The 26,042-nt window shown below is 36.5% G+C and overlaps 2 protein-coding genes across 16 annotated transcripts in view; one reads left to right on the top strand and one right to left on the bottom strand.

The window, feature by feature from the left end:
• The window catches only part of LOC106871616 (E3 ubiquitin-protein ligase TRIM45), a 253,827-nt gene extending 251,687 nt beyond the window's left edge, over positions 1-2,140 (top strand). For 8 of the 14 annotated variants that reach the window (XR_016244666.1, XR_016244665.1, XR_016244670.1 and 5 more), the window contains one exon: positions 1,537-1,679. Coding sequence is in view for 10 of the 14 variants with exons in the window: in XM_089364679.1 (XP_089220805.1) it covers positions 1,537-1,572 (36 nt within the window). In the remaining 4 variants the exon portion in view is untranslated. Of the gene's footprint in view, positions 1-1,536; positions 1,680-1,976 lie in introns of those variants that run through there. The other 6 variants (XM_089364842.1, XM_089364641.1, XM_052973680.2 and 3 more) reach the window with 1 other exon arrangement.
• Positions 2,141-7,582: 5,442 nt separating this feature from the next.
• The window catches only part of LOC128249593 (uncharacterized), a 43,267-nt gene continuing 24,807 nt past the window's right edge, over positions 7,583-26,042 (bottom strand). For both annotated transcript variants that reach the window (XM_052973551.2, XM_089364552.1), the window contains 8 exons: positions 20,578-20,657; positions 17,976-18,217; positions 15,457-15,592; positions 13,918-13,995; positions 12,986-13,079; positions 11,459-11,577; positions 10,032-10,198; positions 7,583-8,572 (listed from right to left, as the gene is read on the bottom strand). In XM_052973551.2, coding sequence (XP_052829511.1) covers positions 8,428-8,572; positions 10,032-10,198; positions 11,459-11,577; positions 12,986-13,079; positions 13,918-13,995; positions 15,457-15,592; positions 17,976-18,217; positions 20,578-20,657 — 1,061 coding nt within the window. In that variant the 3' untranslated portion in view covers positions 7,583-8,427. The remainder of the gene's footprint in view (positions 8,573-10,031; positions 10,199-11,458; positions 11,578-12,985; positions 13,080-13,917; positions 13,996-15,456; positions 15,593-17,975; positions 18,218-20,577; positions 20,658-26,042) is intronic.

Below are 26,042 nucleotides of genomic sequence, written 5' to 3'. Positions count from 1 at the left end.
ATTTCCTGTACATTTCTGGTGTTTGATGTACCAGTACATCTGCCATGTGTAAAGACTGCTTTCAATACCATTTTATATGGTTTATAAATCAGGACACATTTATTAGTGATGCCAGTGTCACATAACAGGCAAAAAGCCGGTCGCACATAAAAAGCATCCGTTACACTCTTGGAATGGTAGGCATTAGGAAGGGCATCCAGCCATAGAAACCATGCCAAATCTGATTGGAACCTGGTTTCAGTCAAACTGTCCAACACTTGCCAGCATGGAAAGCAGATGCTAAATGATGATAATGATGATGATGATGTTGAGTATTCTTACATGGCACTGGCCCAGGACTCCTCAACAGGGCGAACGGCCTTAACATCAGTGGAGGACAGAACTTTTTGAGTACAGCAAAGCACTAGGTATCCTGGTCCTTTGTCATCTCATCTGAAATGTTCACCATCTTGCGGTCACCCTTCAGTACTTCAGTGCTGTCTCCTCTCTTGCACACTACGTCTAATTCCTCTTATGCCTAATTTCTCTTTCATCTTCATCATTATCATCAACATTTTAATTCCCACTTTTCTGTGCTTGCATAGGTCAGAGACAATTTGTTAGGATGGATTTTTATGGCCAGATACCCTTCCACTCACCAACCCTCACCTGTTTACAAGTAAGTTAATATTCCCTCATGGCCAGACATGTTTTCATTGAAGATTGGAAACAAAGGATAACACTTGCAATTCTATCTACAACTATTATGCGATGTAAAGGCAAGAAGGCAGTAAAACACACACACACACACACATGTATAAACTGAAAAAAACCCATCATTTATACATACATACGTACATACCTACACACATACCTACATACCTACACACATACATACATACATACATACATACATACATACATACATGCATATATAAACAATGGGCTTCTTTCAGTTTCTGAATACAAAACCCACTGACAAGACTTTGGTTGGGCCAGAGCTATAATAGAATACACTTAACCAAAGAGCCACACAGTGGGACTGAACTCAAAACTATTTAGTTGAGAAGCAAATTTCTTACTGCACAGCTATGCCTGTGCCTGTGTATATATATATATATATATATATATATATATATATATATATATATATATATCTATATATATATATATATATATATATGTATGTATGTATGTGTGTGTGTGTGTGTGTGTGTGTGTGTGTGTGTGTGTGCATGTGTGTATGTTTATGTGTAACTTTGTGTTGACATATCATGATTGTTGTAAACAAGCATCATCAGCATACAAGCAACGTTATTCATTCATTTCCAATCTTTTGTGAGAAACATGCCTAGGCATAGGGAAATATTACATTGTTTGGAAAGAGATGAGGGTTAGCAACAGGAAAGGCTTCCAGCCTCAAGAATTCTATTTAACCCATGCAAGCACAGAAAAGTGGACGTGAAAACAATGATGATGATGATGATGATGATTTGTAATATGTTGAGGTACCTGAATCTTGGATTCTGACTATAAAATACCAATTTTAAATTCTAGATGCCAAAATACAGCACAAAGTCACAGGGAATTTAACAGATGAAAAGGAAAATGAAAAAGAAAGAAAATATTTTCTCTAAAATCCAACCTATTTTGATGCTTGTTTCCTTCTTTTCAAAATAAAATGTGAAATTAATGACAAATATCCTTGGTGTCTGTCAACTTTCTTATTTTCTACTAAACTAAAGTGAAACTTCTTTTATGGTGATAATTTTACATCATTTGTGTGTGTGTGTATATATATATATGTGTGTGTATATATATATATATATATATATATATATATATATATATATATATATATATATATAATCTTTTCCTCGGATTTTTATCTCTTCTTCAATAAAATGTTCTAAAGATCATTAAATTTGCTGGAAATAAGGGTAAATATTTCCCTCACACAGCACAATCTGACAATTGGCCTTTCTTTCTTTCTGTAGACAAACAAAACAGAGAAAGAGGATAAATCTCCTAGTGATGACTCAAAGAAGAAAAACTGTTTACTGCAATAGATTTGATCAAGTAGAACTGTTATAATTGTAATCCGAAATGGAATTATCTGGAAATGTTTCAATTTTTTTAAAAATAAAAACTCTGTTTCAAATCCTGTGTTCTCCTTATATACCAAAATGTCTTGAAGTAGTTTAGTAGATACTTCCAGAAAATCTTTAAGGAACTGCATGCATGCAAATGCCAAATCTGCTTTGAAGTTTTCACACGCAGTAAAAATTGTCTTAATCTGAGATTCAATAGTCTGGCAGACCCAGTTGCCTGGTGTTTATTTTCAACTTTAGCAAATTCCTTATTAAGCACCATCACTGGTTACCGATGTCACTTGAATACTGTTTATGCTCAAGTCACAAAAAAAAATTGGCCTGCACCTTTATGTTTTGTATCTGCTTCTATCTACTTCTTTATTGCCCATTTGTGAATAAAAACCATCTTCCTGTATTCATAAAGGTCACTGACTTTGGGAAGGTGTAAAAAAAAAATAGCTTGTAACTCTCACATTGCACTTGGAAATTAAAATAATACCTTAAATTCAAATTACAATGAATGTAAACGAAGTTTGCTTTTAGAAGCGTTGAGATGTCTTAGAAAGTTAAAGAAGTGATTTTAAATTCTCAAATGCAGGATAATGCTAATAATATAGCCTGAACAGGATAAGATACCCCTATTTTGCAGAAAAAAGTGTTGGCAGCCGGCTTCTGCAAAATAGGGGTAGTTTATCCTGTTCAGGCTATATTATTAGCATTATCCTGCGTTTGAGAATTTAAAAATCACTTCTTTAACTTTCTAAGACATCTCAATGCTTCTAAAGCAAACTTCATTTGTTTGTTTACATCATCATCATCATCATCGTCGTTTAACGTCTGCTTTCCATGCTAGCATGGGTTGGGCAATTTGACTGAGGACTGGTGAAACCCGGTGGCTACACCAGGCTCCAATCTGATTTGGCAGAGTTTCTACAGCTGGATGCCCTTCCTAACGCTGTCATAATTTGAATTTAACGTATGATAGCGTCTCATAAAGTGAGATTTCTATACATCTTAAATTTGCAGAAGAATTTGTGGTAAGGGCAGTTTAGTTTAATGGTTTAGAGCACCACGACGCGTAATCATGGAGGTGTGAGTTTGTGTCTCATAGCCAGCCACCAACACTTTTTTTTCTGCAAAATAGGGGGAAGCTTATCCTGTTCAGGCTAAAATAATACCATATTTGAACAGAAATGAAAGCTGGAATGCTATTGTGCATGAATATAATGAGATAGTTTCTTCATCAATTTATTACAATAAAAAAACAAACGAATAAGTTAATGTGATTTGTGATTGGTTCAGAGACATGTAAAGGAGATACAGTGGGGAATGTCTTGGAAGAAATTAAAATGTTCACAAGTAGATGCAATATTATTGAAATGGTTTAGAGTAATCCAAGCTTGTAACACCAACAGAAGCAATAGTCCTAGAAAATACCAAACAACACCCAATGATACGAGTGTGAGAGAAACTTGTGTGAGTTCAGTTGAGTGCTCCAGAAACTTTAGAATGCAATATAGAATTCATAAATTTCATCTGTTCTGTGAAAAGCAGTCAGTTGTTAAAAATGAAGGGAAAACTGAAATTCTACTATAGCCCAAGACTATTGTAGAAGCCTTCAGGCTGACCAAAGCCTTGTGGATGGATTTGGTACATGGAAACTGAAAGAAGCCCATCATATATATATATATATATATATATATATATATATTTATGTGTGTTTCTGCATCTTTGTGTGTGTTTGTCTCCCACCACCACTTGACAACCGTTGTTGGTGTGTTCACATCCCTGTAACTTAGTGGTTCGGCAAAAGAGACTGATAGAATAAGTACCAGGCTTTAAAAAAATGTTAAGTCCTGGGGTCAATTCATTCAACTAAAATTCTCCAAGGTGGTGCCCCAGTATGGCCATTGAAACAAGTAAAAAAAAGATAAAAAGTGTTCTACTAAAAGAACTGAGCTTGTTTTTCTTTTAGTTTTTCTGTGTGACATATTTAACAGATACATCATGAAGAAAAGCAAATTAACAGCAGAGTTCATCTGAGGAGAACATTCCTTATGGACACTCAATGTTTAAAAACACCAATGGCTACGTTAATCTAATACAACCTTTGTTGTTTATAAAGAGTTTAACCATTAGGTTTTAATTACACCATCTCTGATTTTCAATTGGATTTTTTTCTCAGCACGTAGTTACCAGGGAGTTACCAGCATGCAGTTACCAGGGAGTTACCAGCACGCAGTTACCAGGGAGTAAATGTTATTGACAAAGTCTAAAGAGTTAGAAACGTGCATCTAGCATTCTACCCGCTGTAGCTGGAGGATTTCCCTCTGCTTCTGACATATTTCTTGTGCTTTTGACCCTTTAACATTCAGATGACTGTCAAATTTAATGCTTATTTATTTCCATTGTTTTGAATTAATCATACGTTATATGCGTAGGAGTGGCTGTGTGGTAAATAGCTTGCTTACCAACCACATGGTTCTGGGTTCAGTCCCACTGCATGGTACCTTGGGCAAGTGTCTTCTACTATAGCTTCGGGCCGACCAAAGCCTTGTGAGTGGATTTGGTAGACGGAAACTGAAAGAAGCCTATCATATATATATATATATATATATATATATATATATATATATATATATATATATCTGTGTGTGTTTGTGCGTCTGTGTTTGTCCCGCCAACATCGCTTGACAACCGATGCTGGTGTGTTTACGTTCCCGTAACTTAGCGGTTCGGCATAAGAGACTGATAGAATAAGTACTAGGCTTACAAAGAATAAGTCCTGGGGTTGATTTGCTTGACTAAAGGCGGTGTTCCAGCATGGCCACAGTCAAATGACTGAACAAGTAAAAGAATAAAAGAATATATGCATGTGTGTGTATGTGTGTGTGTGTGTGTATGTGTGTTTTCCCCACCACTACCACATGACAACCGGTGCTGGTGTGTTTACATCCCTGATACTTAGAGGTTCAGCAAAAATGTCTGGTAGAATAAATACTAGACTTTACAAAAGTAGCCAGTCCTGAGGTCAATTTCATTGACTAAAAATTCTTCAAGGCGGTGCTCCAGCATGGCCATAGCCAAACGACTGAAACAAGTAAAAGATAATAGAAAAATAAACAACTGCCAACTGACTGGAACCTCACCCAATTAAGATTTAGGTGTCGGCATGGCTGTGTGGTTAAGAAGCTGGCTTAGCAATCATGAGGTTTCAGGTTCAGTCCCAATGTTTGGCACCTTGGGCAGGTGTCTTCTAGCAGAGCCCCAGGACAACCAATGCCTTGGGAGTAAATTTGTTTGACAGAAGCTCTTTCAAAGCCTACCATATATGTGCATCTGTGTGTGCATATGTGTGTGTGTGTGTGCGTGTGTGCAAGCACACATGTGTCTTTGTTTTTCCACCACTTGACAACCAGTGTTGGTCTGTTTATGTCCCCATAACTTAGCAGTTTAACAAAAAAGACCTTAAAAAAAGAATTTCTAAGGTCACTTTGTTCAACAAAATCTGTCACGGTTGTGCCCCAGGATGGCCACAGTCCAGTGATTGAAACAAATGAAAGGTGAAGGACAAGTACATTTAAATTCGTGGATTTTGTTGGCAAATGCTTATCTGAGAAACTTCTGGTGTCATTTGTTTAAACATAGGTGCAAGCGTGGCTGTGTGGTAAGAAGCTTGCTTCCCAATCACATAGCCTTCCACTATAGCCTTCAGTTGACCAAAGCCTTGTGAATGGATTTGGTAGACGAAACTGAAAGCCTGTTGTATATATATACACATATATATATCTGTGTGTGTGTGTGTGTGTGTGTGTTTGTCTCCCTGCCATCATTCGACAACTGATGTTGGTGTGTTTACATCTCAGTAACTTAGTGGTTCGTCAAAAGAGAACAATAGAATAAGTACTAGGCTTACAAAGAATAAGTCCTTATACAAAGAATAAGTCCTGGATTTGTTTGACTAAAGGCGGTGCTCCAGTATGGCCGCAGTCAAATGACTGAAACAAGTAAAAAAAAAAAAGAAAATGGTTGTTTGATGTTTTTGTCAGTTGTCAGTCTCCTTTTCTGCAATAGCCTCCATTGTTTTCAAGTTTCATACAGATGGCTGATTAAATGTCTAATTATATGAGTCAAGTTGTTATTAACAACTTTACTATTAATACACAATTGTGTATCATGTTAAATGTTTATGAACCATTGAAAAGCATGGTGCTGTGGTTTTTGTCTGAGAGAAAACCTCTTCACATACATATTGTGTTAAAAACACAAACGTACATCAGAATGACTTGAATATTATCCTAGTAGTGACTCATAAGAATGTCAGATGTGTTTTGGCCTTCTTTGGTCTTGTTTGTTAACTCAGACAAAACATAATACAGAAGCTTAAATCAAAACAGAACAATCAAAACACAACCTGGCACACCTCTCAACTGTGTAGAATTTATTTATCTACATAGCAAAATGCCTAGCTGCAAAAGCGATGTAAATACATGCAATAGTAAGGCCTGGGAAGCTGTTGACAATTTATCTCATGAGGAAATCTAGACAACACGAAGAAGAGCCTCTTTCAGAAGGCTGTTATGTCTGTTCTGTTGTATGACTGCTCAGCATGGATCCTTACCTCGAAACTGGAAAGAAGAGTGGATGGAGGCAACAGATGCGTCCGAAAAGTGGCTTTACATGTCAGCTGGAGAGATTATTTGGCCAATGAGTGAATGTATAGGAACCTTTGTTTAGTATTAGATATGAAAGAACATAGTCAGATATACTGGGTATGACTGGAGAGTGAAAGATGAAACTGCTTGTGAAGTTCTTTTGTGGGAGCCTACACATGGAAGAAATAGCAGATGATGGCAAGCAAAGACCCATATCAAGCAAGTTTATGACAACATAAACTGTAGTTCCTCTGACCTGCCAAATATAAACTGGATGGCAACAGCGAATCACAGGAATCCATGCAAATTGTGCAATTGGATGGCCTTGTCAATGACAGCTGCTTACACATCATTGACAAGGTCTAAGAAGTCTGAAACATGTCTGGAATTCTCATTAGTTGCTGATGCTGCTGCTGCTGCTGCTGGGGCAATATCTGCCTCACTCTAATATACATTCTTTTTAACACATCTTTGAAGAGATTCTCCCTCTCAGACAAAAATCACAGCATCATGTCTTAGTGGTGTATACGTATTAAGTATGATACACAGATGACTATTTTAATTTACTGTATTTTAACATGTATAAGGGACCCTCGTGTATAAGGAAACCCCTAATTTTGGGGTCTTAAAATTTGGAAGAAAGGTTTTCTAAGGGATTACAATGCTATCCACGTTTAAGAAACTCCCATATCTTTTAACCTAATTTTTGACATAAAAGGGTTTCTTATACACATTAAAATACGGTATTTCTTTTTCAGTTATGCCAGTTTTACTGTTAATACCATCTCTAAAGATAATGGTAACAGTCTGAACAATTTCCATTTTTGTCTCACAACATTATTATTCAACTCTGTATTCTTCAAAATCATTTTCTTCAATTTTATAATTTCTTGTTTTTCTGTTTTATTTCTTTAAGAATAGTCACCTTCAATCGTATTCAGAATGACACAGAAGATATTAAATGTTTGAAAATATAATTCTATCTCATTATAAATGCTAAGTACATATTAATTGTTCACAGGGACACCATATTCCATTTTGCAACCATAGCATAGTCCCACATGTTTGCAGTGTGTTGTTTTCATTTCAAGTGTATCTCTACAGATATTCTATCAAAGTCAGAACCAGCACCAAACATAATGAAACATCATGACTTTCAGTGTTGGCTGTAAATTCTATAGAAAATCTGTTGAGACAAACTTAAGAAATATAAATGGTAAATGATCACTTATCATTCATAATGAACCAGACAATTTTAAAATTCTTTAACATGATTAATTTCTCTGAGTTCCAACCCCACCAAGGTCAACTTTGTTTTTTCAGGCTCAATGAAATAAAGTACCAGTCAAATACTGGGATCAATGGAATTGCTGGCCTTATGCCTAAATCAAGAACCCTGTTAGTAGTTTCTTGATAAATTAATTAATTTAATGTGGTGATCTGGCAGAATTGTTAGCACACTCAGGCAAAATGCTTCACAGCATTTCATACCTATATGATCTAAGTTCAAATTCCACCAAGGTCAACTTTGCCTTTCATCCGTTTAGGACCAATAAATTAAGGACCAGTTGAACACGTGGGTGGGGGTGGGGGTGATGCATTCGACTTACACCACCACCCACCCAAAATTGCTGGTTTTGTGCCAAAATTTGAAACCAAGAAATTTACCAATTTAAGAGAAATTGATGAATTCTTGCCGTTTAAAGAGCAATAATTCTCAAAAGTTGTTTCATGTTTTTGTTAATGTCAATATCTTTAAATTTCCAATCCAAAGCTGAGAAATCTGCTACTTCAATTCCTTCTTTCTTCACATTTCCATCTTGGAATAATTCAGATTGCTTCAAGCTGAAAGCAGAAATTTTAAAATTCTTTAAAAAAATCATCATTTTTCTTTTTCTTTACTTTTTTTTATGGTACACAATGTATCTAGGACTACTTTGTCTGGTGTACTTTTCTTTTTCAAAACAATACAATATAATTTGAGAGAAAATTGGTTGTTATTTTTAGTAGGTTGACTGACAACATATGGGATTTTTCATTGGTTCATATTTCAAGAGGTTACTTTGTTTTTTTAGCCCTAGGTCAGCCCTTACTGAGCAAATTTATGACATGACCATCCTGACTTTTCAGATATACTGAGCACTATGTTATTTAATTTAACACTATGTTATCTAATGTGTCAGTTTGGCATGATTTGAGGTGATTTGACTGCTTTTTCTAGCAAATCGAGTGACCATCTGGAAGCTCTCTCTGTAGTCTGTACTTATTTATTGACAGAAGTTCAAATTCGTTCATATAAATTATACACACTTTTCAAGCTTTTAAACCTTAAAATTAAAAGGACACCTTATACATGAGAACTATTTTTACACCACCTCAACTGGATAGCCATATCTGAGATGGCATGACTAAGTAAACATTCATTAAGGTAAGTATTCTATGGCCCAATGCCCTTCATATTGCCATTTGTTTCTAACCAAGTTAATATTTCCCTGTGGCCTGATGTGAACTTGAGCAGATTTGGCTGCTATTTCTTACAGGTCAAGAAACTGAGTAAAGGCTACATCATTATCATCATTATCATCATCATCATCATCATCATCATCATCATCATCATCTTCATCATCATCATTGTTATCATTGTCATCATCAACATCATTGTCAAATTCGACGACTGGCACCCATGCCAACGTCCTCTCCTTCATTGGACACGAAACTCAGCTTGCAAAGACTTATTGGGGCAAGCGAAATCGTGATGGCACCTGTGCCCAGCGTCGCCTTTCTGGCACTTGTGCCCGCGGCATGTGTGAGGGCTTTCGAGCAAGTTCATTGCCAGTGCCCCTGGATTGGCTCTTGTGCGGGTGGCACATAAAATACACCATTTTGAGCATGGCCGTTGCCAGTACTGCCGGACTGGCCCTCATGCCGGTGGCACGTAAAAGCACCCACTACACTCTCAGAGTGGTTGGCGTTAGGAAGGGCATCCAGCTGTAGAAACTCTGCCAAATCAGATTGGAGCCTGGTGTAGCCATCTGGTTTCACCAGTCTTCAGTCAAATCGTCCAACCCATGCTAGCATGGAAAGCGGACGTTAAACGATGATGATGATGATCATTATCATCATCATCATCATCAATATTTGACTATTTCCTATACAAAGAAATATTTTACCCAAATAAAATTGAATACCATTTTATTCCTGGTTCTTTTTCCAAAAATTAATTTTTTTTTAGAAATTTCTTTTATTTCTTTTTTTTTTTTGTCCTTATTGAACACAAAAACACCAAAAACAAAATGGTAAAAACCTTTTAATGCTGGAGTCTGTGAGTCGTTCTGCTAATGCTGCCATTCCAGCAAATAGTTTATAATCAATAGTGGAAGTCTCATTAAGGTTAACGAGGCTGCCAATTATCTTTAGCTTCTCAACACTAAAACTGTTTACAGCAACATCTCGTAAAGCAACTTCAAGATTCTATAATTGTATAATTAAAAAAGAAAAATTACATTCAATTACTTTTTAATTGAGGAAAGTCAGAGATAATTAACATATTTAAAAAAAAAAGAAACATAACACCAGCTACATGAAAATCAATAGTTAAATTAGCATTAACATAATCAACATGTTAACCATCACATATACCTCTAGTGTGGAGGTGCAATGGCCCAGTGGTTAGGGCAGTGGATTCGCGGTTGTAGGATCGTGGTTTTGATTCCCAGACAGGGTGTTGTGAGTGTTTATTGAGCGAAAACACCTAAAGCTCCATGAGGCTCCGGCAGGAGGTGGTGGCAAACCCTGCTGTACTCTTTCTCCACAATTTTCTCTCATTCTGAATCTCCCCGAGAAATACATTAAGGGTAACCGATGGAGTGCCACGCATACCTCTAGTAGCTCATCGCAAACTTCACACAACTGCCATATGTGGTACATCTTCATAATTTGAGAAACTATTTCACCCTGTATTTTTGACATGGTTTCAAGGATACTTAAATAATCATTTCTACTGGAAGCACAAGGCCTCAAATTTGCGGGAAGGGATTAAGTCAATTACATCCCCAATACATAACTGGTACTTGTTTAATTGACCCTAAAAGGATGAATGGCAAAGTCAATCCTAGCGGAATTTGAACTTAAAATGTAGCAGTAGACAAAATACCGCTAAGCATCTCACCCAGCACACTAACAATGCGGCCGGCTCACCATCCTAGGATGCTTGAATAATACAAGTGCTAAATATTAAGGAGGCAACTTGGCAGAAACATTAGCATGCCAGGCGAAACACTTTGTGATATTTCATCTGTCTTTACGTTCTGAGTTCAAATTCTGCCGAGGTCAACTTTAGCATTCATCCTTCCGGGGTCGATTAAATAAGTACCAGTTATGCACTGGGGGGGGTCGATGTAATCAACTTAATTTGTTTGTCCCCTCTATGTTTAGCCCCCTGTGGGCAATAAAGAAATATATATATATATATAATATATCATCATCATCTTCATCATCGTTTAACGTCTATTTTATATATATATTTATATATATCTATCATCATCATCATTTAATGTATGTTTTTTCATGCTGGCAGGAGCTGGCAAAGCTAAAGGCCACACCAGGCTCCAGTTGTTTGCTTTGACTTGCTTTCTACAGTTGGATGCCCTTCTTAATGCCAACCTCTTTACAACACACCACCATTTCATACACATATACACACACACACACTCACGTATAGATCAAACTCACCTTATATTCTATCATTAACGTGGCAGGAATCTGATATTTCTTGAAGACAGTTTTGTAAAGACTGTGGAATTGAGATGTAACAATGCAGTACGTTCTTAAATACTCTTCAGGACTTGAAGCTGCAGAAAGAATTCATCCTTACAACTAAGAATCTCTACATACAATATATATACATACATATAATATATACACACACTATATATACACAATATATGCAATAGGTGTGACTGTGGGGTAAAAAACTTGCTTCCCAGCCACATGGTCCTAGGTTCAATCCCACTGCATGGCACCTTAGGCAAGTGTCTTTTATTATAGCCTTGGGTGAGCCAAAGCCTTGTGAGTGGATTTGATAAATGGAAACTGAAAGAAGCCCATCGTGTGTGTGTGTGTGAGTGTGTGTGTGAGTGTGTGTGTGAGTGTGTGTGTGAGTGTGTGTGTTTATCCCTTACTGCCACTTGACAACGTGTGTTGGTGTGTTTATGTCCCTATAACTTGGCAGTTCAGCAGAACTGACTGATAGAATAAGTAGGGAAGAATTCCAACTATGCTTCATGGTTTGCTCCCTCTGCAGCTCCTTTACAGGATCCAGTGGCTAAGAACATCATCAGTAGGACCCACATCCTGTTTCGGCCCCTACCCCTCTACCGTTTTCGATGTGTCAGCCCTTCCCACCCCCACCTGTGTTCTTTGGTTTCTTTGATGCTGCATCAATGAATGTCAGAGGGCGAATGGCCACCCTAGCAAATTTCCCATGAAATACTCACCTGTAGGCTCCAGCAGCCTAGGTTTTCAAAAACAAATTAGTACTAGTTTTATTCAACTAAAAGCTCTTCAAAATGATACCCCAGTATGGCCGCAGTCTAATGACTGAAACAAGTAAAGAATAAAAGATGATATACATAATATATACAGACCACATGTGATGATGTTGTCTTAGTGAGTGTTGGTATTATCACATGTGATATGCTGCCATGTGATTATGCTGCCGCTATATTTAATAGTCACTGCTACATGTGATATGTTACCTTATGTTGCCACTATATTTAATAGTCACTGCTACATGTGATATGCTACCATGTGATCATGCTGCCGCTATATTTAATAGTCACTGCTACATGTGATAACGTTGTCACATGTGGTATACTTCTTCATTATATGACAATAATGTGTCCACTACATGTAATAATGTTACTATTACATATGATATGATAATGTTACCTCGATATATGATAGTGCTGCAGCAACATATCTGATAATATTACCACCACATGTCTGGAGTGAATAAGAAACTCAAACAATCAAGTTAATCTCCAAGATAAACTTCATCACTTCATCTGATAATCTCATCACAGGATAACATATCACATGCAGCCATATCGTCATGCACTGGGACAATATTATCACATGCAGTGGACACATTGTCAGTTATTCAAACAACATCACCAGAAAACAAGCACAAACAAAGAAAGTTAATCTCCTAGATAATCATATCTGATAATCTGTGTGGGATTGTTGTGGATTATTTACCTTCAAGTTGTCGACTGTCAACAGGTAACTCAAAGCGACAAGGTTTCAAACTAAAGTCAAGTTGTTCTTTAAGCCAAGATTGCATATTCTCTTTCTGAAATGAACACAAGGAATCAGGAATGGGAAACATTTACTTTTTCAGACAGAAACTATGTAGAATCCTCATGTGTGTGTGTGTGTGTGTGTGTGTGTGTGTGTGTGTGTGTGTGTGTGTGTGTGTATACATACATACACACACACACACACACATCACATCATCGTCATCATTTAATGTCTGTTTCTCGTGATGGCATGAGTTGGACTATGTGACAGGAGGTGGCTAGCCAGAGAACTGCACCAGGCTCCAGAGCCCTTCTAAACACCAACCATTTTACAGGATGTACTGGGGACTTTTTTAATGCACCCAGTACACTCTGTATGATATATATATATATATATATATATATATAATGTATGTATATATGCATATATATATATATATATATATATAATGTATGTATATATGCATATATATATATATATATATATGTTATTTATATTATTATATGATCGAATCTCACGCACCCATTACCAAGTAAGTTTTATCTTAATAATTCCAATGCACACTCTACAACTATCTCTATTCTCCCTCTATTATTCTTCTTTCTTTCTGTTTTTCTTCTCCTCCCCTTACACCATTCTCTTTCTCTCCCTCTCTCTCCCTCGCTCTTCCTCTTTGACTCTCTCGTTGCTCACACATGACCAGTGGCTATCTTTCTTTCTTCCTCTTGCTTTACAAGAGACAAGACACACTTTTGCTTGTCTCCTGTCAAAGCTCATTTCTCCAGCGTTCACCACTTCACCTCATTATGACTTAAAAGCCCTTACTGTTTGTTTTTACTGTTTTGTTCTTACTGTCCTGGTTTAATGAAATGAAATGAAATTAAACTCACATCATTTTTCCTCTCTGTTCTCATGAATTTGGAAGAACTAAACATCCTTCTTTCTGGTTCTGTTATTTTCTCAGACTCCTAAAGAAACAACACCATATACAGTAAATATATATATATATATACCTGTTTCCTCATAATCATATATACAACTACACATTATTTAATACATACACACTCACATATAAAAACTTGAGTCATGAAACAAAGTCTCAGCTTCGGTTTTAATAAAAAATCTATATACTCTACAATGTGTTGAGCACTCCTTTCTCATTCATCTGACATTCAGCAATATACACATACACTGCATATTTAATGCAGTGTAAAATATGATAAAGAATATGAATAGAATGGAGATTTGTTGAAATTCTATCATGCATGTTTCCATAGTAAATCGATTTTACCAGTCTGTGGCCCAAAATGCCTGAAGAAATGATTTCCTTATGTAATCCACATTATATAATACATTTATTATCAAATAAATAGCCATACCACGGAAACCTGCATAGTATGATTTGAACAAAATCTACACTCTGTTCATTCTTTTATTATGTCTGTCTATCTATTTATACGTATATGTACAGGCATATATATATATATATATATATATATTAATAATAATAATAATATGACAACAACAGAATGAATGGGACCTCGATATTATGTAAATAGAGGAATTTATCTATAAAATATAATATAGGACAATCAGTTAGTTGTCATAATAATACTCAGAGTTTCAGATGCCAGGGCTAAAAGACATCGTCATCAGTTATTAAGACAAAAACGCTATCGTTTTGTCTTAATGATGAGGATGTCTTTTAGCCCTGGCATCTGAAACTCTGAGTATTATTATGACAACTAACTGATTGTCCTATATTATATTTTATATACATATATATATATATATATATATATATATACATAATTTTTTAAAAAAAACAGAATAAAAAGACAAGAAAAACAACACAAGGATGTTGTACATGCAAAGTATTAATAAGATACTCAAAGAAGGAAAGAAAGAGTGGTGGTTTTACATTTGAAGCATAACTCTTCTTTGGAAACACATCCCTGTGATTATGCATCAAGTGCTTTACCATTAAGCTAAACTGTCCAGTAACGAATAGTTTGTATGTCTTGGCCATAATAATTTTAAAGATGTGAACACCCTAACTACTAGTTTATGTGCTTACACACATGCAAACATGGGCCAACGAGGAAACCCTACTTCATCATTGCTTAGGGGCCAATAAGGAAACTTCTCTTTATCATTGCTTGACCTGCACAAATAGTAATCAAGTTGTTTGCATTTTACACTGTACTGTCTTAAGAAAAAGACAAACATACTTAGTGGTATTTCGTCTGCCGTTATGTTCTGAGTTCAAATTCCACCGAGGTCGACTTTGCCTTTCATCCTTTTGGGGTCGATAAGTTAAGTACCAGTTACACACTGGGGTCGATGTAATCGGCTTAATACCTTTGTCTGTCTTTGTTTAGCCCCCTGTGAGCAATAAAGAAATAAGAAATAAGAAAATATCCACTTGCAGTTTTATTTCTCTTCAATGGAGACAAAGCTGATCTCTTTCTTGTGGAGAGTCTCTGTGGCATCCTTGACTCAAGTTTATAACCTGGTAAAGCAGGAATCTCTTTCCCAAACTCAAAGCTAGAAGTTTTTTCCATCCTGAAACAAAATATTGATTTCTTATATAAGCACAAGGACTCAAATTTAGGGGACAGTATTCATGATTATCATTTTTGATAGCATAAAAGACTCACAGGTGTTATTATAGACAACCCCAATTTCAGCAGCTCATATTCAGGAAAAACGTTTTTAGTGTATTAAAGCATGTAATATTGGCCCAACTTAAGGCCAACTCATTAGTATGGCCAAACATAATGCTGAGTGGCATCTCATTTGTCTTTCTGTTCTGAGTTCAAATTCTGCTGAGGTTGACTTTGCCTTGCATCTTTTCGGGGTCGATAAAATAAGTACTAGCTGAGCACTAGGGTTGATGTAAGTTACTATCCCCCTCCTCTCCTGAAATTGCTGGCCTTGTGTCAAATTTTGAAATTAATTTAGGCCCAACTTCACATATAGGACCTAGGGTGACTCTTCAAATTTTCTTTAAAAAACTGAGTCTTATATGCCATCAAATACGGTTTGTTCAACCCCCAAAGGCAACAAATTGATAAGCACGATTAGAGTAAGAGAGAATGCCTTGCATTATTTATTTAAGTCTCTACATCCTGAGTTCAAATCCCACCAGGGTTTACTTTATCTTTCATCGATTTGGGGTCAATAAAAAAGTACCAATCCAGAGCAACAGAGCGATGCAACTGTAAGAATGTTGGAGCAGATGCCTTGCAGCAACATATGTCTCAGATCTTTGCATTGTGAGTGCAAATTCCTCCATGGCCTACTCTGGTGGAGGATTTAATCTATCAACCAGTTTAACACTACAACATTGTACCTTATGTACTTTTCATAGGGTCCACCCTGTAACAAGCATTCAAGCCTGGTCTCCTTTCTGCCTGTCTCAGAGTCCCTGAAAAAGGGTCACCGAGGTACTGCCTTCCCTCCTGACCAAAAGATAATAAAAAAAAATTGATTATCAACTTTTTGGTTTTCTTGTTTTTTTTCATGCAAAGAGTATTCCAAGGTAATTTGCTCCAATTATTATGATAATCTTTTATACTTACCTATGTATATTATTGTACATTAATATAGTGTTGGTCTTATCTCTAATCTAAGCACAGAGATGACTATGTTTCACTGAGGAAATCTAATAACACCGAAACATGTCTGGAGTTATCTTCAATATTTGCCAAGATTAGATTAAGATGACACCAGTCACTGAACTAGTATTTTCTTCCTTTCGCTATAAATAAGTATTAACTCTTTAAACTTGCCAGTGCCCTTTAGCATATGTGATTTCATTTGACTCTACCAGTAAAAGACACAAAAGCAAGTGGACACATGGCTTTGTGCTTACAGCCTACTAATTGACAAAAACACCATTATTTTCAAACTGTGACTTCCCACTTTGTGTGTTTTCCAGGGATATAATTAAATGAAATCCCATTAGAATCATTAGAGCATCAGACAAAATGCCTTGCAGTATTTCTTCCAATTCTTTACATTCTGGTTTCAAATCTCAGTGAGGTTAACTTTGCCTTTCATCCTTTGGGAGTCAAAATAAAGCACCAGTCAATTTACTGGGGTTGATTTAATCAATTGATCCCCCTCACCCCAAATTTCAGGTTTTGTGCCTAATGTAGAAATACAATAGTGAATTGGCAGAATTCTTAAAACCTGAAATAAAATGCCTGTAAGGCAAATGAGCTGGCAGAATCGTTAGCACAGCAGGCAAAATGCTTAGCAGTATTTCATCCATTTTTACATTCTGAATTCAAGTTCTGCTGAGGTCAACTGTGCCTTTCATCCTTTCAGGGTCTTTTAAAAAAGTACCAGTTGAGGACTGGGGCCAATGTAATCATCTTAACCCCTTCCCCAAAATTGTTAGCTTTCTGTCAAAAATTGGGACCGATATTCCTTCTAGCTCTGTTTTAGCTCAAAACTTGCTGAGGTCAACTTTGCCTCTTATCCTTTTGGAGTCAATAATATAAAGCACCAGTTCAGTACTGGAGTTGATGGTTTTGACTAAGTCCTTCACTTCATTTATTTACATGTTTTTCCCCTCTATATAGCATATTGTGAAGGTGTGTAGCCAAATGGTTAGGATACTGTACTCACAATCTATTGATTGTGGATTCAATTCCCAGACTGAGCAGCATGTTTTGTTCTTGAGCAAAACACTTCATTTCACATTGTTCCAGTCCACTCAGCTGTAAACGGGTCACCCTGCAATGGAATAATCTCCCAACTGGAGTGAATGTTGCCCTGCTCACATAGCCACCAGGGTGGCATCATTTAAAACCTAAAACAATGCAAAGCGCATTGTGACCAGCGATGTATAACATCATCCAATAGTCTAATCCATCACATGACCATATGGTATAATATACTAGTAGGAGGGCAGAAACACCAAAATTCTTCAACTTACTTGTTTCCATCCTCTTCATTCTTACCATTTTCTTTTTCCTCCTTTTCCATTTGATGGCCTTCTTCCATTTCTTCATCTCTTGCTTGTCTTTGACCTGGAATCACTTTTCTCTCTTTCTTTGGTCTCCTATTCTTATTCATATTTTTTCCGCAAGATTCAACACTGGCATCACTTGTATTACCATCATCTTCAGAAGAACTCTCTGAATCCGTGTCAAGAACTTTGCAATCATGGAAGTCATTCTGAAAGAAAATAAAAGAACCAAGCTTATTCTCTTATTCTCTTATTCTCTTCTTCTTTGATTCTTTTATTCTTTTACTTGTTTCAGTCATTTGACTGCGGCCATGCTGGAGCACCGCTTTTAGTCAAACAAATCACCACCAAGACTTATTCTTTGTAAGCCTAGTATTTATTCTATTGGATGTCTTTTGCCAACCTGCTAAGTTATGGGGGATGTAAACACACCAACATTGGTTGACAAGTGATGGTGGGTGACAATCACAGACACACAAACATATGCATACATATATATATATATATGACAAGCATCTTTCAGTTTCCATCTACCAAATCCACTCACAAGGCTTTGGTCGGCCTGAGGCTATAGTAGAAGACACTTGCCCAAGGTGCCACGCAGTGAGACTGAACCCGGAACCGTGTGGTTGGGAAGCAAGCTTCTTACCACACAGCCACACCTATGCCCATATATATATACATACAATTAGAGATTAAAATAGCCTCATTAATTTAATTTAATTACTGTAATTTAATCTTTTGGGCTAAAATGAAACAGCTGTAAGAGAATATGTTGGATTTTTGCAGATAATACATATTAATACTATATCTCCATTTCCTAAATTTTCTTCACATATATATACAGTACATATGTATTTGTGTGTTTGTGTGTGTGTGAAGATACATGGCTTAGTGGTTAGGGTATTCAGCTCATGATTGTAAGGTCAAGAGTTCAATTGGTGACATGAAGGGCATCCAGCCATAGAAAATCTGCTTCGACAAATTTTGTCTGACCCATGCAAGCATGGGAAAGGTGACTTTTAAAAATTGGTGATGATGATGATGACAATGACGGCAATGACAATGACAACAACAATGATGGTGATGACGACGACAATGATGACAATGATGACAATGACGACGACGACAACAATGACAATGATGACAACAACGACGATGATGACAACAATGACGATGACGACAACAACGATGATGACGACAACAACAACAACGACAACAATGATGACGACAATGACAACAACGACAACCATAATGACAACGACAATGTTAATGATGATCGTCATGACGACAGTGATGATGATGATGACATTGATCTGTTTTGTTAAGTGAACAGAAATCCATCATCTACCAACACACACTTTAACATCTTTATTTCTTGTAAATATGAACTTATCTTCAAAGTAAAGTCTTGGCTCCAGACACAACCTACCAACTTCTACAGACGAGGTCTTCACAGCTGCATAAAGCATTGGGAGAAGTGTGTCACCATTGGTTCGTGTAGAGAAGGACTACGAATTATGCCAAGTCTCGTTTATCCCAGTCCTTGGGAAATCTTTAATGAACACCCCTCATATAATTGATGGTCACTTTATGAACTTTCATCGAAGTTAAGTTTAACAGTATTGTATCTAAACATCGATGTGGGAGGAAACGAAGAGAAATGAGGGCTGAGACAATGAATGCTGTTTGTCTGCCAAACTAGATGCATTGAGTGAAATTTTAATGGCTTTTCATCAAAGAAATTCATTAAAATTGGTGAAATTTTGCTGCTGGATACCATAACATTGATCAGACAGTTTGTCTACATTTCTAAATTTCTAACCATAAATAGTCATAGGTGCAGGAGTGGCTATGTGGTAAGTAGCTTGCTTACGAACCACATGGTTCCGGGTTCAGTCCCACTGCATGACACCTCGAGCCGACCAAAACCTTGTGAGTGGATTTGGTAGATGGAAACTGAAAGAAGCCCAATGTATGTATATGTGTGTGTGTGTGTGTGTGTGTGTGTGTGTGTGTGTGTGTGTGTGTGCGTATGTGTTTGTGTGTCTGTTTGTTCCCCCAACATCGCTTGACAACCAATGCTGGTGTGTTTACGTCCCCGTAACTTAGCGGTTTGGCAAAAGAGACCAATAGAATAAGTACTAGGCTTACAATGAATAAGCTCTGGGGTCGATTTGCTCGACTAAAAAGCAGTGCTCCAGCATGGCCACAGTCAAATGACTGAAACAAGTAAAAGAGTAAAAGAGTCTTCGGATGTTAATCTTTAATAGGATCTGGCTGCATGTGGGTCTAATCCAGTGTTCCTCAACCATTTTTTACCAGCAGACTCCTTTGATTCCTATTTTTATTCTACTGAATCCCCGTAGCCATTTGATGATTCACAAATCCTTTTAGATTTTTATAATCAAATATTATTCAACATAATATTTTAAAAATTGTCAAAATATTTTGTGTATTGTAAAACTATAACCAATCAACAGATATTGGTTTCAAACCTCACCAGTTTCAATGAACTTCCTTAATTATTAATCATTAATTGTAATTATTAAAGATTCATTCAAAATACCTCTTTATGTTTCCCATGTTTTGAGTTCTTTTTTCGTTTCGATGTTTTTCTGGATTTTTTCTTTCGTCCGCCAGAATGACCTGAACAATGCAAATACTTTATTAACAACGTTTTAAGTGAGTGATATCCTCATATGATGCAGGCATGGTGAGAAGTTTCTTTCTCAACTGCATGCTTCAAGGTTTAGTTTCATTGTGTTGCATCTTGGGCAAGTGTCTTCTACTATAGCCTCAGGCTGACCAAAACCTTGTGAGTGGATGTGGTGAGCAGAAACTGAATTAAGCCCATTGTGTATGTATATATCATCATCATCATCTTCATCGTTTAACTTTCGCTTTCCATGCTAGAATGAGTTGGACGATTTGACTGAGGACTGGCAAGCCAGAAGGCTGCACCAGGCTACAATCTGATCTGGCAGAATTTCTACAGCTGGATGCCCTTCCTAACGCCAAGCACTCCAAGAGTGTAGTGTGTGCTCTTACATGCCACCGGCACGGGAGCCAGTCCAGTGGCACTGGCAACGACCTCGCTCGAATGATTTTCTAATGTGCCACCAGCACAAGTGTTGCCCCAGCATGGCCATAGTCTTATGACTAAAACAAGTAAAAGATAAAAGATCATATCTAATAAAGTCTGAACCTCTGAATAAACATAAACATCACAGGACGTACACGTGAGGGGTTTCAAGGCTCCTTAATATTTTACAAAGCATTTACATCTACAGAAGCTGGTTTTCTTTGTCAAACTGAAAACATTTTGAGCAGACACCATTTCGAGCGTAGCCGTTGATCGTTACCAACGCTGCCTTCCTGGCACTTGTGCCAGTGGCACGTGAAAAGTCATTCAAGCGAGATCATTGCCAGTGCCAATGGACTGGCTCCTGTGCAGGAGACACGTAAAATACACCATTTCGAGTGTGGCCGTTGCCAGTACCCGCCTGACTGGCCCTCATGCTGGTGGAACGTAAAAGCACCCACTACACTCTCGGAGTGGTTGGCATTAGGAAGGGCATCCAGCTGTAGAAACTCTGCCAAATCAGATTGGAACCTGGTGTCGCTTCCTGGTCCACCAGTCCTCAGTCAAATCATCCAACCCATGCTAGCATGGAAAGCGGACGTTAAACGACGATGATAATGATGATGATGATGATGAAAGTAAACATCTAAACACATTTAAACACCTGGAGAGATATAGAAACGTCTGCAGCCTACAAAAAGCTACAGACTGAGAGAACAAACATTCAGTTACCTATCGACCTCCATACACAGGACCCCTAACAAATACTTAACATACAAACCTAAAATTCCTTTACAAAAAATAGATTTGGTTTCACCATCTCAGAACGAAATCATTTGCTTAAAGATTCACCATAAAGTGTTTGAAGGTCCAAATGCTATTTGAACATTATCTGCCAGGTCTGAGAAGAAACACAAAGTAAACCACTCTTGTAGCATTGTTTTGGTGATGCATTGCCTTTTTTTTTTAATATATATATATGATCCCCATATAACAGAAAGCTGGGATTTAAGCTATCTTTTTATGGTTACTGGTGTCTTAGAATGGTTACTGGTTACTGGTGTCTTAGAACAACGGTTACTACGGTTAGAACTATGGTTAGAACTACAGTTACTTAGAACTATGGTTACTGGTGTCTTAGAACAACCAATGCCTTGAGTCTCGGATAATCCAAAGCATGACCATCACATAGAAAAGTCATGCAACTTCTAGCAACCACAAACCCTACTGTGGTTTTGCACTTCTTTAGAAATGTAAGTTCTGTTTGGCATCCATTTACGAAACATGTCTGTCTCATTTACATTAAAAATTAATTGCAGTATGTATTCTCTTTTGTCAATATTTTTCAGTAAAGCTTCTTTGTCAAAACTTACAGACTCACTCAGACTTACTTGTTGTCTGTGTGTTATTTATAATCTTCAGTGAGCTTTGAAGCACTCAAACCAACCATGACTTGCCACTAGAACTGTGTGTTTTCTTTCGGTTATCAAACAAACAGTAAGCTTTTATTTGTCAAGTAGTGAACATGGTGTGATACATTGGTTTATTTCCTCCAAGTTTAAAGTCTTTTTATATTTCCCACTTGGTTCTCTTCTAATTGTTAGGTATTTTGCTGCAGCTAAAAATGTTATATTTTGAGAACAAAGTGTAAATTTTTTGACATTACTATAACTTGTTCATGCATTCATTGGTTGCAGATTGAGAGTTCTTCCAATACCTACAACTTGTTAGCCCTCATTGAATTTCTGTAATACTACTAATTTCATTCCTAAATATTCTCTCTCTCTCTCTCCTTTTTTGTTTTTCTTTTTGTTCACAACGGTTGTGCACAGAGCACATTTAGCTGTCATTGCAACAGGCATAAATCAAGGGATAAGCATTTGCATAAGTTGCTACTTTTTGCATCTCGCAGGCTGTGTAGCAGTTTCTTACTCAGCTGCTTTGTTTTAATTTGCACATTTATTCTATCTCCACAGTTATTTATTTATTTGTACCATTTTATTAGAATCTCCATTTAATATCATGTGCAAAAGGCCAACAGAAATAAAACTTCTTGTGGACAATGCTTCAGGTGACTCACCTAGCATTGATCACCTGACAGATAGTGTTGGGTCACAAAACACAACCGGCTGGATTGGACTTATGGACCAGGAGGTGGGTTGTTGCTACATTCAAAGCCTGATTTTTATGGTGAATCTAAGAAAATGACGTTGTTCTGAAAAGGTAAAACCAAAACTAGTTTTGTAAAGGAATTTTAATGTGACAGAAAATGTAACTGCAGTCTGGTGATGAGTAGGAATAACTACAATGGATATTGTCTGAATTAAAGTCACCCAGGCTGACTCACAGACTTCCTGGATTTCAAGAAGTCAAGAGAAAATGTTTATCTGATGTTTGTTGTAATGAATGTACCAGGCAGAAATCAAGGAAATGAATTAAGAAAATTTGGTGGAATTTATTGAATCTCATGGTGAAGAAATGGCTAATGAAGATTTCTTAAGATATGAAGCAACATGGTGCTGAAGATGAACATGATAACAGTGAAAATGTGGAATCACCATGAATTCTAACAACAAACGATTCTGGCTGGGGTTTTTCAGCTTTTAATTAAAACTTTGATCATTTTCATGAAAGAAAACTCATCAAAAGGACAAAAGTTGAGAAATAAACAGTTTAATTATTATAGTGTTAATTATTAATAAATAGAGTGGATGCATCTATCACAAGAAATTGCAGAAACAAACAAAAAAAAAAGACATTAGAAACCTTGAACATGTCTATTTATTAAATAATTATTTTACTGGTTTTTATTAATCTTTCTTAACCCTTTTTGATCATAAAAAGCCTTTGGTTGTAAGATACAAATCTACAAATCTTTATAGTGATTGAAATTAAAACCTTTCAACAAAATTTGATGTCAATTTATGTTTAAAATGTCAGCTTAATCATGAGAAAATTACTTTAGTAAATCCTTCATTATTTTCAAAATTAATTGAAATAATGGAAGTATATTTCAACAGAAATATAATAACAAAAGGATTTATTTCAACGTTTGATAATTGAAAATGTTTTTTAAGTTTTCATTTAAAAGTTTGTTGATGCTTTTATAAGAATATATTATTCTATAAATCTTACTTATATGATTGAGCCTAGGGTAAGACTGCTTTTGTTTTACCTGGTTTTATTTAAAGTCACACTCCCCAAGAACCTCTAAGCAACATTAACTGCTGAACACCTACAAACAACAAGATGCCTTCAAAAATGTAAAACAGAAATAAAAGACATTTCACATTTAACTCCTTTACAGCTGAGACTAACAGGAACCAGCATTCCATTGTGTGTTGCAGCATTTTATCCCCAACATTAGCCTGTTACCCAATATAGATTCACAGCCGATGTATCTTATAACACATCTGCTTTATACTTTAGAAATAATATAATATAGAGTGCGCTGAGGATATAACTATCAGGTTCAGCAAATAATAATAATAATAATAATAATAATAAAAATAATAATAATAATAATAATAATAACAATAATACCAGTATTACAGGAGCTCAGCAAAATAGTGATTACTATATTAAATATAAAACCAATTTGTCATTTGCTAATTCTTGTTAATTAGTAGAGAGCAGTGATTACTATAATGATTATAGAACCAATAAGGCGTTTATTAGTTCCTGTTAATTAGCTGAGAAGAAGCTCAGCAAAATAGGGATTACTATACAATGTTTATCAGGCGTGAAAGTGGTTTGTTTTGTTTCTTTTGTCAAAAAAGCACTGGTGCTGGTGCCCCATAAAAAACACCCAGCAAACTCTGTAAAGAGGTTGGCATTAGGAAGTGCATCCAGCTGCAGAAAACATGCCAAAACAGACAATGGAACCTGGAGCAGCTCTTGGCCTTGCCAGCTCCTGTTAAACCATCCAATCCATGCCAGCATGGAAAAATGGATGTTAAATGATGATGATGACGATGATGATGATGATGATGATGATGAGGATGATGGTGGTGGTAGTGGTGGTGGTGGTGGTGGTGGTGGTGGTGGTGGTGATGGTGGTGGTGGTGGTGGTGGTGTTGATGGTGGTAAACTGGATGATGGACGAAGCCTAAAGCCAAGACGACTTTAAAAACAACCTAAAAACCTGTCAATTGTTATCTTAGGTTGTCACTGTTCATTGTATCATCATCATCGTCGTTTAACGTCCGCTTTCCATGCTAGCATGGGTTGGATGGTCTGACTGAGGACTGGTGAGCTAGATGGCTGCACCAGGCTCCAATCTGATCTGGCAGAGTTTCTACAGCTGGATGCCCTTCCTAACGCCAACCACTCCGAGAGTGTAGTGTTTTTACGTGCCAACGGCACGAGGGCCAGTCTGATGGCACTGGCAACAGCCACGCTCAAGTGGTGTTTTTTACATGCCACCTGCACAGGAGTCAGTCCAGCGGCACTATATGCATGTGTGTGTGTGTGTGTGTGTACGTATATATGTGTGTGTATGTGTATGTATGTGCATGTGTGTGCATGTATATATATATTTTTTTAATTTCGTTAAACTTTAAACATTTTAAAACTTACAAAATTTTAAAAATTTAACTTTATTTTTTATTATTATTGTTTTATTATTACCTTTTTATTATTTTCTAAAATTCTTTTAATTCTTTTAATTTTCTAATTTGTTTTAATTCTAATTTTATCTTTTTTAATTTTTAGTTTTAAATTTTAATCCTTAATCTATTTAATGGTTTAATTTTCAAAAATTCTTTTTATTTAATTTAATTTAAAATTACATTTGACCTTCATCACTCTACACAATGGCTTTCCACTGTCCTATAATCCAGTTTTGGCACTCTTTAAACCATGTGAGGCAGTATTGAGCATTTGTCTGTGCGATGTGTGACATATGGGCAGATGCTCTTCCATGGAAACCAAGTGTTTGCACCTCGCAT

Source organism: Octopus bimaculoides, chromosome 1 (genome assembly GCF_046866305.1).
Source record: "Octopus bimaculoides isolate indiv1 chromosome 1, ASM4686630v1, whole genome shotgun sequence".
NCBI classification, from domain to species: Eukaryota; Metazoa; Mollusca; class Cephalopoda; order Octopoda; family Octopodidae; genus Octopus; species Octopus bimaculoides.
Note: the sequence above shows the minus strand (reverse complement) of the source record. Positions and strands in the feature narration are given on the sequence as shown.